At 41.7% G+C, this 15,555-nt stretch overlaps 1 protein-coding gene across 1 annotated transcript in view; it reads right to left on the bottom strand.

Annotated features, from left to right (window-relative positions):
* Window positions 1–15,555, bottom strand: part of LOC122791025 (galanin receptor type 1-like) — an 823,755-nt gene that overhangs the window by 331,959 nt on the left and 476,241 nt on the right. The window contains exon 2 of the mRNA XM_044058789.1: window positions 8,622–8,687. Coding sequence (XP_043914724.1) covers window positions 8,622–8,687 — 66 coding nt within the window. The remainder of the gene's footprint in view (window positions 1–8,621; window positions 8,688–15,555) is intronic.

Genomic DNA, 15,555 nt, shown 5'->3' with positions numbered 1-15,555 from the left:
TGAGTAATTTGGTATGGCTGGGGTGCTCTCCACAGCTTTAAACCAGGTTTCTGTGACTGCATAAATGTCAGGGTTATGAATGCTTGCAATGAGTGCAGTTTCATGTTTAGACTCCTAGCGTTTAGCAGCATGACCTTTAATTTACATTTTGATGAAATTTTCATGTTGGTAATTTTGCCCTCATGGCATTGCCTAAAAAAGGCACTATGTGGGAAGCAGATGTATAGTAAGATTCAGGGCACAGCATGTGCAGCTTCAAATGAAGCATTTACTATTAAACCTATTTTAAAAGACCTAAGAAACAGAATTAAGTGAATATACCTTTACAGTTTAATCGCTGTGAGTTAATTCATTATCACACGATTCACCATTGACTTTGCACCTTTGTATAAAAGGACTTTCCTTTGCCTCTTACACCGTTTTGCCTGATGAAGCTATTTGTAGTGAAAGTATTACCTGCATTTTTAAGTTGTTGTGCTCTGTTGTTTTATTAAAAGTTGCATATCGGTAGCCATGGTGCCAGTTTGCCTTTATTTTTAAGAATTTATTTAAATTTGTAGCAAACTTGGCTTTATCTAAGTGGTGGAGCTTTTCTTTCTGTAACTGAATTATTGCGTCCTATGCAATGAAAGCTAGTTTGCAGAGGCAGTAAGACTTGGTGCCTTCCTGCTTGTGTACGCAAAACATAACCATGGAGTTGTTTGTATAAATCCAAAGAGGACCTCATGTCTAGAAGTAATGCAAGGATTGAAGGGCTAAGGTAAGTGCATTAATTTCCTTTATATTTATTTGACCGTACCTTTCTTTTAGTGACCAAATCCCCTGGCCTCTGATGTCCTTTGGACAGTCTCTGCACATCAGATCTGGACATATGTGAACAGTTTTTGACAAGGTGAAGTAACCAGTAAGGGCACTCCTGGGTTAAGTGAAATCTGGTTGAGCCACCAAAGAAATCCCTTCTTAATGAAGGGCAAGACAGGACTTAGGAAAGTTAATGAGGGCCAGTGCTCAGTCCAAATGAACTTGAGGTACCACTGAATGTTCCTTGTGGTGTCTGGTTTAGGGAATCATGGGAATCATGGGAATCATGGGAACTAAACCCACATGATGGAACCATAATATCAACAAGCTTTACAATAAAAGGAAAAGGATTTTGCAAAAATGTAAGAAGAGTTATTCCCAGAATGTTAGACCCCTTGTCACTGAAATAAACAACTCAAGAGCTTAATATACACCAAAGCTGAATTTGAGGCTGAAAAGCTACCCAAGCCAAAGACAATCACAAGGCCTTTTTTAGTTATGTTTGCAATCTTAAAAGCGCAATGCTGCAATGCACTCAGCTGATTGTGAGCAATGCTACGGCTGAGGCTGGAGGTATAGTGAACCTACTGGATGATAAGTTTACCCTCTCTCTTCTAAATCTGTCCCTCATGATATACCTGAAACTGGCTAGCCTACAGCTATCACACAAGACCAAGTCCAAAAAGTGCTATCAAAAGCTAAAAAAACTGCATCATTGGATCCTGATAATATCCCTGGATGCAACTTAAATACTATGAAGCATGATTTAGCCCCACCCCTGACGATACTGTCCAGTCTCAGCCTCCATAGAGGTTTTGTACTATGTTAAAGGAGAACAGCTACAATCATTCTTCTGCATAAAACGACCTTCCACAGACCGAGGCACTTGCAGACCCATGAGTCTGGCCAGTCTCATATGCAAAGTCATGGACTAGGGAAAATCTAAGCATTAGACCCATCTCAGTCTGGATTCATCAAGAGCAGGTCATGCTTACTCAATCTGGTGGACATTTTTGAAAAGGTCACCAAAGCAAAGGATGAAGGCAAAATGATGCAAACTCCATACCTTGACCTGGCCAGAGCGTTTGACACAATTCTCCACTCAGGCATAGTAAAAAAGCTCAGTAAACTGGGAATAAACCCCATGTCACCCACTGGATTGCCAATTCACTCACTAATATGACACAGGAAGTCAAAATTGGGGAAGTTACTTCCTACAAGAGACCAGTCACCAGTGGAGTTCCGCAAGGTTCTGCGATGGAAACTATCCTGTTTGGCATTTACTTTTCTATAGCAAAGACCAATACTAAAAGTTCTGACTTACTAACTTTGCAGATGACTGCAAGCGTGGAGCAGCCAATGAATTCCTATATGACTAAGCCATCCCGCAGGAAGGTTTATACCAAATAAATAACTGGTACCAAAATCATGGACTGAAACTAAATTCCAAAAAATACATTATTGTCATCTGTCTGAGGGAACTATCACATTAGCAAATGCCCTTAAGAGCTGACCCATTTGTTCAGGATTTGGGAACTTATGCGATGAGTCACCTACCATTTGACCAACACACGTCCATTGTTGTAAGAAAGTCCTTCTATATTGCATAGCTTATAAACAAAGGGACTGTGTCCAGATCTCGGGATGGCATTGCCCTCCTTTACTCAGCCTTCATAGACCAATCATTGAGTATAATGCCCCCTTTGGCATGTATTTGTCCAAGCACATGCAACAACTAGAAAACTCACAGAGATACATTACAAAAAGGATACAAGGCCTAAACAACATGTCCTATACTCAGTATCCTACAGACTGCTAAGAGGTGACCTGTGTCTGGTAGGGTCCCATTCATTTGGTCGAAAACTATTTCAGGCAGCACACATCACTGAAAGCTCATTTCACTGAAAGCTCATTTGGTCGAATCACATTTGGTTGAAAATGAAATATAGCCCCTTCCTCACTGCAGTGCGACCCTGGAATGACAATATTAATTAAGGGAGGGTATGTGGGGGTACAATCCCCCAAAATGGGGGGTGTGGGAGGCGTAGCCCCAACATTTTGAAAATAGTTTTTACTGAACATGTATATATGAATAACTTTTTAATGGATACACCTTCGTATAACACTGAATAGACTACAATTATGTAGTCTACATATGTAGACTATGCCCCCCACACCCCCCCCCCAATTAATATTCTCACTCCAGGATTGCACTGCAGTGGGGATGGGGCTATATTTCATTTTTGACCAAATGTGATTCGACCAAATGAGCTTTCAGTGAAGTGTGCTGCCTGAAATTCTTTTCGACCAAATGTGAGTCAACCAAATAAAGTAGACCCGTCTGGTATACAAGGCATCCTCCAACCCAGTAGTGAAGGATTTAGTGCACAGGTTCATAACCCAGAGACTGCCCATGCTATGGAACAGATTTCCCATACATGTCAAGCAGAGCACCTCGCGGACCCTCTTCAAGAGAAATCTTGATGAGTGGATGGGAAACAGAAAATTCACCCCGGGGATAGCTCCAGTGGCTCAACCCGACAGAGGCACTGGGAACTAAGGTCAGGTGGCACTATGCCAGGGTAATCCTATGGCTAGGTTTGTAAAGGCCCCAAGGCCATTAGCCTAGTACACACCTATGAACCTATGAACATCAGTAAGTCAAATGGCATCAGAAGTTCACAGTCTAAAGATATAAACCTCTTCTGCAACATCATCAGAATGGTTTGAAAGGACAGGTATGTCTAGAAGAGGATACTGCTGCTCTGGAACTGACTTCCTATCCACATTAAACAATTTTGTTCTCTGCCCATATTAAAGCACAACATTGATCTATGGATAGGAAACAGAAAATTTACCCCAGGATTTCGCACTGTACTACTGATGGACAGAGACAGATAATAAATGCTTTATCCTATGTATGAGTTTCATCAAATTATCTATGGTATGATCCCAGTTAGGAGTCATAGATAATTATTGACCATGGGATGGGTAGGGTAAATTTCTAACCAAATGTAACAGGTTAATTCAAGCACAAAACAGGAAATTGTTTAGGCCTAAAATAGCACACAGGGGCAAAAAGCCTAGCACCTATCTATAAAGCTATGAACCTATAATCACTGACACTATATATCGTAGGGATCTCGGAGTCACTCTTGCTGAGGCCACATTCAAGAGATGGAGGTTGAAGACATAGTTGAAGAGGAAGACAACTTAGTCTACAGGAAGTAAAGCTGTCATCAGTAGAGCATTCAGTGTGCATTCTAGGAAAGTCAGATCCTGGGGAGGGGTTAAAGCAAGACATCTTCAGGTTCAGAATGAATCCCAGATTGCTCAGAATATTCATAATAAAATACAGATATATCAGTAGAATCCCTTGCGAGGTTGCCTGAATAAAGAGATTATCTAGATGAGGAAAAAAATGAATTCCTTGAAGTCTGCAGAAGACAATGACAGGAGCTAGGCACTTTGTAAATACTCTTGTAGCACATAAAAGACCAAAGAGTACAGCAGAAAACTGAAAGTGATATGAAGATACACAAAACCTTAAGAATTCATGCATGTTGGATAAATACCAATGTGAATATAGGCTTTCCTCAAATCCAGTGTCACCAAAAAGGTTGTAAAGTACCATCAGAACTAAGGATTGCAGGGTTAACATCTTGAAACTCGGAATTTTTACAAAGGTGCAGAAAAAAGAAAGGTCCAAACTAGGTCTCCAAATTGCTCTCCTTTCTGGGAAAGAGAAACATTCCTGAATAAAATCCTCTTCTATTTAGATGAAGAGGCACACATTATTTTGTCCCCTGAATGAAGAGGAAGAATTAGGTTCATAGGTGTTAACTAGGCTAACAACCACAAGGGCCTTTTTAAGCCTAGCCATGCATCCCAGATCTCTGACAAGTTCTGATGCCCTTGATAAGTGTAAGCATGGGCCCAGGAGATGAACCATTTACAGGTTACCTGTTTGCATTAGAGACATAGGTGCCAAACCAGGGATGAATTTCTGGTTTCCCATCCAATTGTCCAACTGGCACTTGAATTGGGTTAGGGGGGAACTCTGCTTCACATGAATAGGGAGCCTGTTCTGTAGATGGGGTAGTCTCTGGTATACATATCTATCTCTCCAGCAGGTCCTATTTATATCACAGGCAAGGTTTAAGTCTTTAGAACAGGTAATTCTGCTACTGTTTGTTTTATGGATATGCAGGAGGTTTATCAGAGTGGGGTCTGACAATACCCTGTATGCCAGGCACAAATCTCCCCTCAAAAGCCTGTAGGAGACAGAATACAGGCATAGGGCCCTGAAGAGGTCTGCATAGGACATATTGCTTATGCCATGTATTCTTTTAGTGAGGAACCACTGTGGATGCTCTGGTTGTTGGATATGCCTGGTTAAGTACATACCAAAGGGGGCATTGTACTCAGTGATAGGTCTGATGAATGCCAAATACAGTGGAACAATGACGTCCCTGGACTTAGATGCCATACCTTTGTTTATAGGTTGGGCAACATAGATTTATTTCTTCACCACTGTAGACATGTGATGATAAAAGGGTAAATTACTTTCTATGTGTATCCATAAGTCCCTGACTACTGGGTCAACTCTAAGGGGTGTGTTGTCAATATGATAGTTACCAGGGATGGATGACTTCCCAAAGGATATTATTATGCATTTCTTGGCATTTAGTTTTAGTCCATGGCTCTGACGCAAGTTATTTGTCTGAGTCAGCAAATTAGATTAATTTAACTTTGATGAGGTTGGATAAGCCTAAGAGGTGACAGGGAGCAGTACAAGACGTTTTGTAACTCTTCTGGATGATGGCTAGAACACATCTGTCTGACATTATAGATTACCAAGCTGGGAAAGATAGAGAAAGCTTGTGAGACAGAGGAACCTGGGATTTGCTGATGTGAAAGGGGGAGACATAGTTTGATGTTAATAAAGATGCTGGTTTGTCACGAAAGGAGGGCCTAGGACCCCTGAAATCCTGATGACACTTGTCCTGAAATTTCCCTGTTTGGATCTTTAACTCTTTTGAGAAGGTATCTGTTCCTTGTGAACAAAGAGACCAGACTTGAGTGGGTAGCTTCTTTGATACTTAGGTACAGGAGAAAGATTTGCTTAAGGTCTTGCCTTACCTTCCTCTTGCAAGGTCTTGAAAAACTCTGTAGCTGCAGAACCAAAAAGATTTTGCCTATCCAAAGTGGACTCCAGATATTCGATTTGACATTCGCAGGTGAAGGTTGATGTCTAAGTTATAAAAATCTATGAAGAACAGACCCAGCAGCAACTGCAATAGCAGAGGCATTAGAAGAATTATAGAATGCCTAGCGACATGAGAATCAGAGTTAAGAAGAGATAATGAACATGATTTAGTATATGAGCCCTCTAAATCTGAGAGAATGTTGTTAGAATAGACAGAAGGTATCTGATCATATGGGATTGGTAATCAATGACCCTAGAAATAGGGCGGCACAGTGGTGCAGCGGTTAACTTTGTCGCCTCACAGCAAGAGGTTCTCTGGTTCGATTCTCGGCTGGGGTGCCTTCTGTGTGGAGTTTGCATGTTCTCCCTGTGTTCGCGTCGGTTTCCTCTGGGTACTCCGGTTTCCTCCCACATTCCAAAGACATGCATCTGGAGCATTTCTCCCCGGGCCTCCGCTGAAACAGGCTCTGTGGAACCTAGTCGGACTTTCCCGGTCAACAAATGTTAAATAAATAAATAAATAAAATAAATAAATAGAGGAGCAAAGTATATACATTTTTGTCGTATCTACCAATAGCCCTGCTGTCTTTATCAGAGAGCAAAATATTAGAGGAAGGAAGGAGTTTAGCAGACTTTTCAGTGGAAAGTGAAATAACAGTTAGGTGTGAGGTAATGTTTTTATATAATGACTTTTGTGAGTTTGGCACCTTGTAGAACCTATCTGGTGTCTTTAGGCAGGTGGCTGAGGCCCTGTATTAAAAAGCATTAAAAAAGCATTGGAGAAAGTGTCCAGTAAAGCTTTCAAAACAGGAGGGATGGCAGACAGTTTAACCACCCCTATTTCCAAACGAAAATACTAACTCTTCCAACTTTCAGATAACTTAGAACATTTTAACAATTTTCCTCTTCAAATGAGAGTTCCTCCTAACAGGAATAAGGAGAAAAATGTCATCATCAGAGCAGTAAGTCACAGGTGAATGAATTTGGGACAGATATACCAAGGAATCATCCCCATCAGATTCAGAATTCTCTTCCTCTTCAGATTCCTCTCCATCTTCTGAGAGGAGAAGAAGAAATCATCCCCATCAGATTCAGAATTCTCTTCCTCTTCAGATTCCTCTCCATCTTCTGAGAGGAGAAGAAGAAAAAGGAGCAGCAGCTGCAAGAAGGAATGCGGGAGGCTTTCAGGACATGATCGCTTTAAAAAGCCGCGGAGTGAAATCCTGCCATTCGTTCTGAGGATCCTTTGAAGTCTGATGGGAAACAATATGTTTCTGCTACTTCTTAACTGCCTGTACAAAATGAGGTGGCTTTAAGCCCTGATGCACTGCAATCAAAGAACCAGAAACGTCTTCCCCAGTGAAGATCTGAGATGTGCCATCAGGTCCTTCTAAAATAACAAGCTGGGGATCCCCTTCTAATCCAAAATGGACGATAGGTCAGATATGATGGGTATGCAAGGCATGTGCTCAGTATTGGTCTTTGATAAGGTCGTGATAGAGGGAGCAGCTGCAACAGCTGCATAGTCCAAGGGGCATGGTGGAGATGCCTGGGTCTGACTTAACAGCAAAACCTTCAAGCTTTAGTTTTTTAGATTTTTTTCTTTGGTATCAGAGAAGCATCAGCACTCAAAGACTTGGATGCCATCTTACCTTGAGCAACCCTTTTATGTTTCTGATTCTCAAAGTAAACTTTTAATGAAGACAGAAGGCTTCCTCATAAAGTCAGCAACAAATAACTAGTAAATGGAAGAATCTCTGTAGTTGTGTCCCGCATCTAAACAAAAAAAACACTTCAGATAATGGTTTGTGTGAGGATTCTGCCTCCCACAATCACATTATACGCTCTTTGATGACATTTAAAATTTTTAATCATAAAAAGTAGAGATGATGAGGGTCTCCAAAAGGGATACTTATGTGTCCAATGGTTAAGGAAGAGGCACCAATCATATGTCTGATAGACCAAAAGGGAGGCAATAGGTCAGTACCTGGGATGGCAGCAAGAAAGTTCTGAGGTAATTAATGTCCATACATCCCTTGTGTATCTCTGACTCCTTCAGGATGATGTCATACATCAGACATATAGCTCAAAAGGAGGATGCACAGGCTTTAGTACCCTGGCTATATGTTATCCCTGGCAGGCTATCCCATCTTAATAGTGCAGCAATGGTCCAAGGAAGGACATTACCCTCCTCTCATGTGATTACAGCTGAAGCAGTGTGTTTTCATGGACAGAAAGGAGGTTCTATCCCATTTGTAGTTAGTTTTATCCCCCACCACATTTTGCAGGATGTTCGATCTTCCCTAACAATACAACTCATGCCCCACCTACCTGGATGTAAAAATCCACTTTTATTCCCAATATTACATCATAGTTGCTCTAGCTATTGCCATCATAGAGTAAGTCACCTCTTCTGGTGGCAGCTGATAAAGCTTCACTCATGTTCAAAGCAAGGATGTCAATAACTCCAAGAAAACAAGTAAGAAATGGGCATGCAGGGAGCACTTCTGATGGTACTAATTGGACAACACTCTTTTCAGAACTGTTTTTTGTTAATCATTATAATAACTTTCTAGTGTGCATTGATTTGGAACATATTATCATATTATACCTTTCTTTTGGAACGCTCTGACTTCTTTGACATGACCCGTATTTTCTTGTGGAGATGGCAGAGAAGCTGTAAAATGAAAACCAGGCAGTTAGAATCCAACTTATTTTATAGAACTTCATCACATTTATACTGTTAGCATCTCAAATCAACAGGAACATCAACCTATTCCTCTCACAATTAAGTTGTGTGGCAGCAGTTTGGGGGTAAAATTACAAAATCCTGGGCTCTGATAAAGTACTGGTATTGTGTTCACATAACCAAAAGATAGCAAATGACAAGTAGCTAAGCCCAGCTTTTGTTTTTTTTTCCCTTTGTACTGACTAACAAGCTCCTTACTAATTTGGAATTGTTTATTAAGTCATACCCCATCTGCTTTCATTATTGTCATGCCACCATCTGCTTTCTTTAATGTCACACCCCATCTGCTTTCATTAATGTAACACCCCATCTGCTTTCATTAATGTCACACCCCATCTGCTTTCATTAATGTCACACCCCATCTGCTTTCATTAATGTCACACCCCATCTGCTTTCATTAATGTCACACCCCATCTACTTTCATTAATGTCACCCCATCTGCTTTCATTAATGTCACACCCCATCTGCTTTCATTAATGTCACACCCCCATCTGCTTTCATTAATGTCACACCCCATCTGCTTTCATTAATGTCACACCCCCATCTGCTTTCATTAATGTCACACCCCATCTGCTTTCATTAATGTCACACCCCATCTACTTTCATTAATGTCACACCCCATCTGCTTTCATTAATGTCACACCCCATCTGCTTTCATTAATGTCACACCCCATCTACTTTCATTAATGTCACACCCCATCTACTTTCATTAATGTCACACCCCATCTGCTTTCATTAATGTCACACCCCCATCTGCTTTCATTAATGTCACACCCCATCTGCTTTCATTAATGTCACACCCCATCTGCTTTCATTAATGTCACACCCCAACTATTTTCATTAATGTCACACCCCATCTGCTTTCATTAATGTCATGCCCCCATCTGCTTTCATTAATGTCATGCCCCATCTGCTTTCATTAATGTCACACCCCATCTGCTTTCATTAATGTCACACCCCATCTGCTTTCATTAATGTCACACCCCCATCTGCTTTCATTAATGTCACACCCCATCTGCTTTCATTGTGTCACACCCCATCTGCTTTCATTAATGTCATGCCCCATCTGCTTTCATTAATGTCACACCCCATCTGCTTTCATTAATGTCACACCCCATCTGCTTTCATTAATGTCACACCCCATCTGCTTTCATTAATGTCACACCCCATCTGCTTTCATTAATGTCACACCCCCATCTGCTTTCATTAATGTCACACCCCCATCTGCTTTCATTAATGTCACACCCCATCTGCTTTCATTAATGTCACAACCCCCATCTGCTTTCATTAATGTCACACCCCATCTGCTTTCATTAATGTCACATCCAACTATTTTCATTAATGTCACACCCCATCTGCTTTCATTAATGTCATGCCCCCATCTGCTTTCATTTTGTCATGCCCCATCTGCTTTCATTAATGATGTCACACCCCCATCTACTTTCATTAATGTCACCCCCATCTGCTTTCATTGTGTCATACCCCATCTGCTTTCATTAATGTCACACCCCATCTGCTTTCATTAATGTCACACCCCATCTACTTTCATTAATGTCACACCCCCATCTACTTTCATTAATGTCACACCCCCCATTTACTTTCATTAATGTCACACCCCATCTGGTTTCATTAATGTCACACCCCCATCTGCTTTCATTGTGTCACACCTCATCTGCTTTCATTAATGTCATGCCCCATCTGCTTTCATTAATGTCACAACCCCCATCTGCTTTCATTAATGTCACACCCCCATCTGCTTTCATTAATGTCACACCCCATCTGCTTTCATTAATGTCATCCCCCATCTACTTTCATTAATGTCACACCCCATCTGCTTTCATTATTGTCACACCCCATCTACTTTCATTAATGTCACCCCCATCTGCTTTCATTAATGTCACACCCCATCTGCTTTCATTAATGTCACACCCCCATCTGCTTTCATTAATGTCACACCCCATCTGCTTTCATTAATGTCATGCCCCCATCTGCTTTCATTAATGTCACACCCCATCTGCTTTCATTAATGTCACACCCCATCTACTTTCATTAATGTCACACCCCATCTGCTTTCATTAATGTCATGCCCCCATCTGCTTTCATTAATGTCATGCCCCATCTGCTTCCATTGTGTCACACCCCATCTGCTTTCATTAATGTCACACCCCATCTGCTTTCATTGTGTCACACCCCATCTACTTTCATTAATGTCACACCCCATCTGCTTTCATTAATGTCACACCCCATCTGCTTTCATTAATGTCACACCCCCATCTGCTTTCATTAATGTCACACCCCATCTACTTTCATTAATGTCACACCCCATCTGCTTTCATTAATGTCACACCCCATCTGCTTTCATTAATGTCACACCCCATCTGCTTTCATTAATGTCACACCCCCATCTGCTTTCATTAATGTCATGCCCCCATCTGCTTTCATTAATGTCACACCCCATCTGCTTTCATTAATGTCACACCCCATCTGCTTTCATTAATGTCACACCCCATCTGCTTTCATTAATGTCACACCCCATCTACTTTCATTAATGTCACCCCATCTGCTTTCATTAATGTCACGCCCCATCTGCTTTCATTAATGTCACACCCCATCTGCTTTCATTAATGTCATGCCCCCATCTGCTTTCATTGTGTCACACCCCATCTGCTTTCATTAATGTCATGCCCCATCTGCTTTCATTATGTCACACCCCATCTGCTTTCATTAATGTCATGCCCCATCTGCTTTCATTATGTCACACCCCATCTACTTTCATTGTGTCACACCCCCATCTACTTTCATTAATGTCACACCCCATCTGCTTTCATTAATGTCACACCCCCATCTGCTTTCATTAATGTCACACCCCCATCTACTTTCATTAATGTCACACCCCATCTGCTTTCATTAATGTCACACCCCATCTGCTTTCATTAATGTCACACCCCATCTGCTTTCATTAATGTCACACCCCATCTACTTTCATTAATGTCATGCCCCATCTGCTTTCATTAATGTCACACCCCATCTGCTTTCATTAATGTCACACCCCCATCTGCTTTCATTAATGTCACCCCCATCTACTTTCATTGTGTCACACCCCATCTGCTTTCATTAATGTCACACCCCATCTGCTTTCATTAATGTCACACCCCATCTGCTTTCATTAATGTCACCCCCATCTGCTTTCATTGTGTCATACCCCATCTGCTTTCATTAATGTCACACCCCATCTGCTTTCATTAATGTCATGCCCCATCTGCTTTCATTGTGTCACACCCCATCTACTTTCATTAATGTCACACCCCATCTGCTTTCATTAATGTCACACCCCCATCTGCTTTCATTAATGTCACACCCCATCTGCTTTCATTGTGTCACACCCCATCTACTTTCATTGTGTCACACCCCATCTACTTGCATTGTGTCACACCCCCATCTGCTTTCATTAATGTCACACCCCCATCTGCTTTCATTAATGTCACACCCCATCTGCTTTCATTAATGTCACACCCCCATCTGCTTTCATTAATGTTGCACCCCACATCTGCTTTCATTATGTCACTCCCCCCATCTACTTTCATTGTGTCACACCCCCATCTACTTTCATTAATGTCACACCCCCATCTACTTTCATTAATGTCACACCCCATCTGCTTTCATTAATGTCACACCCCATGTACTTTCATTAATGTCACACCCCATCTGCTTTCATTAATGTCACACCCCATCTACTTTCATTGTGTCACACCCCCATCCGCTTTCATTAATGTCATGCCCCCCATCTACTTTCATTAATGGCACCCCCATCTGTTCTCATTAATGTCACACCCCCTTCTGCTTTCATTAATGTCACACCCTCATCTGCTTTCATTAATGTCACCCCCATCTACTTTCATTAATGTCATACCCCCATCTACTTTCATTAATGTCACACCCCATCTACTTTCATTGTGTCACACCCCATCTGCTTTTATTGTGTCACACCCCCATCTGCTGTCATTAATGTCACACCCCAATCTGCTTTCATTAATGTCACACCCCATCTATTTTCATTGTCACACCCCCATCTGCTTTCATTAATGTCACACCTCCGTCTACTCTCATTGTGTCACACCCCATCTGCTTTCATTGTGTCACACCCCATCTGCTTTCATTGTGTCACACCCCCATCTACTTTCATTGTCACACCCCCATCTGCTTTCATTAATGTCACACCCCCATCTGCTTTCATTAATGTCACACCCCCATCTGCTTTCATTAATGTCACACCCCCATCTGCTTTCATTGTGTCATACCCCCATCTGCTTTCATTAATGTCACACCACCATCTGCTTTTATTAATGTCATGCCCCCATCAACTTTCATTAATGTCACACCATCTACTATCATTAATGTCACAACCCCATCTGCTTTCATTAATGTCACACCCCATCTACTTTCATTAATGTCACACCCCCATCTGCTTTCATTAATGTCACACCCCCATCTGCTTTCATTAATGTCACACCCCCATCTACTTTCATTAATGTCACACCCCATCTGCTTTCATTAATGTCACACCCCATCTGCTTTCATTAATGTCACCCCCCCATCTGCTTTCATTAATGTTATGCCCCCGTCTACTTTCATTGTGTCATCCCCCATCTGCTTTCATTATTGTCATGCCCCATCTGCTTTCTTTAATGTCACACCCCATCTGCTTTCATTAATGTCACACCCCCCAACTATTTTCATTAATGTCACACCCCATCTGCTTTCATTAATGTCATGCCCCCATCTGCTTTCATTGTCACACCACCATCTGCTTTCATTAATGTTATACCACCATCTGCTTTCATTAATGTCACACCCCATCTACTTTCATTAATGTCACCCCATCTGCTTTCATTAATGTCATACCCCCCAACTTCCATCAATGTCATACCCCCATCTACTTTCATTGTGTCATGCCCCCATCTGCTTTCATTAATGTCACACCTCATCTGCTTTCATTAATGTCACACCCCATCTACTTTCATTAATGTCTCACCCCCATCTACTTTCATTAATGTCACACCCCATCTGCTTTCATTAATGTCACACCCCCATTTGCTTTCATTAATGTCCCACCCCACATCTACTTCCATTGTGTCACACCCCATCTACTTTCATTAATGTCATGCCCCCATCTACTTTCATTAATGTCATGCCCCCATCTGCTTCCATTGTGTCAAACCCCATCTGCTTTCATTAATGTCACACCCCCATCTGCTTTCATTAATGTCATGCCCCCATATGCTTTCATTGTGTCACACCCCATCTACTTTCATTGTGTCACACCCCAATCTACTTTCATTGTGTCATACCCCCATCTACTTTCATTGTGTCACACCCCCATCTACTTCCATTGTGTCACACCCTCCATCTACTTTCTTTAATGTCACACCCCCATCTGCTTTCTTTAATGTCACACCCCCATCTGCTTTCTTTAATGTCACACCCCATCTGCTTTCATTAATGTCACACCCTCATCTACTTCCATTGTGTCACACCCCCATCTACTTTCATTAATGTCATGCCCCCGATCTGCTTTCATTAATGTCATGCCCCATCTACTTTCATTAATGTTATGCCCGCATCTGCTTTCATTAATGTCACACCCCCATCTGTTTTCATTAATGTCACACCCCCATCTGCTTTCATCAGTGTCATGCCCCTATCTGCTTTCATTGTATCACACCCCCATCTAATTTCATTGGGTCACACCCAATCTACTTTCATTGTGTCACACCACCATCTACTTTCATTGTGTCACACCCCATCTACTTTCATTAATGTCCCACCCCCATCTGCTTTCATTAATGTCACACCCCCATCTGCTTTCATTAATATCACACCCCCATCTGCTTTCATTGGGTCACACCCAATCTACTTTCATTGTGTCACACCACCATCTACTTTCATTGTGTCACACCCCCATCTGCTTTCATTAATGTCACACCCCCATCTGCTTTCATTAATGTCACACCCCCATCTGCTTTCATTAATGTCACACCCCATCTACTTTCATTAATGTCACACCCCCATCTGCTTTCATTAATGTCACACCCCATCTGCTTTCATTGTGTCATACCCCCATCTGCTTTCATTAATGTCACACATCGCATCTACTTTCATTAATGTCACCCCCATCTGTTCTCATTAATGTCACACCCCCATCTGCTTTCATTAATGTCACACCCTCATCTGCTTTCATTAATGTCACCCCATCTACTTTCATTAATGTCATACCCCCATCTACTTTCATTAATGTCACACCCCATCTACTTTCATTGTGTCACACCCCATCTGCTTTTATTGTGTCACACCCCCATCTGCTGTCATTAATGTCACACCCCAATCTGCTTTCATTAATGTCACACCCCATCTATTTTCATTGTGTCACACCCCCATCTGCTTTCATTAATGTCACACCTCCGTCTACTCTCATTGTGTCACACCCCATCTGCTTTCATTGTGTCACACCCCATCTGCTTTCATTGTGTCACACCCCCATCTACTTTCATTGTCACACCCCCATCTGCTTTCATTAATGTCACACCCCATCTGCTTTCATTAATGTCACACCCCCATCTGCTTTCATTGTGTCATACCCCCATCTACTTTCATTAATGTCACACCACCATCTGCTTTTATTAATGTCATGCCCCCATCAACTTTCATTAATGTCACACCCCCATCTACTATCATTAATGTCACAACCCCATCTGCTTTCATTAATGTCACACCCCATCTACTTTCATTAATGTCACAC

This window comes from Protopterus annectens, chromosome 16.part0, assembly GCF_019279795.1.
Source record: "Protopterus annectens isolate FY-2018-M chromosome 16.part0, PAN1.0, whole genome shotgun sequence".
Lineage (NCBI taxonomy): Eukaryota > Metazoa > Chordata > Ceratodontiformes > Protopteridae > Protopterus > Protopterus annectens.
The sequence above is the reverse complement of the archived record's forward strand: the minus strand, read 5'-3'. Positions and strand labels throughout refer to the sequence as shown.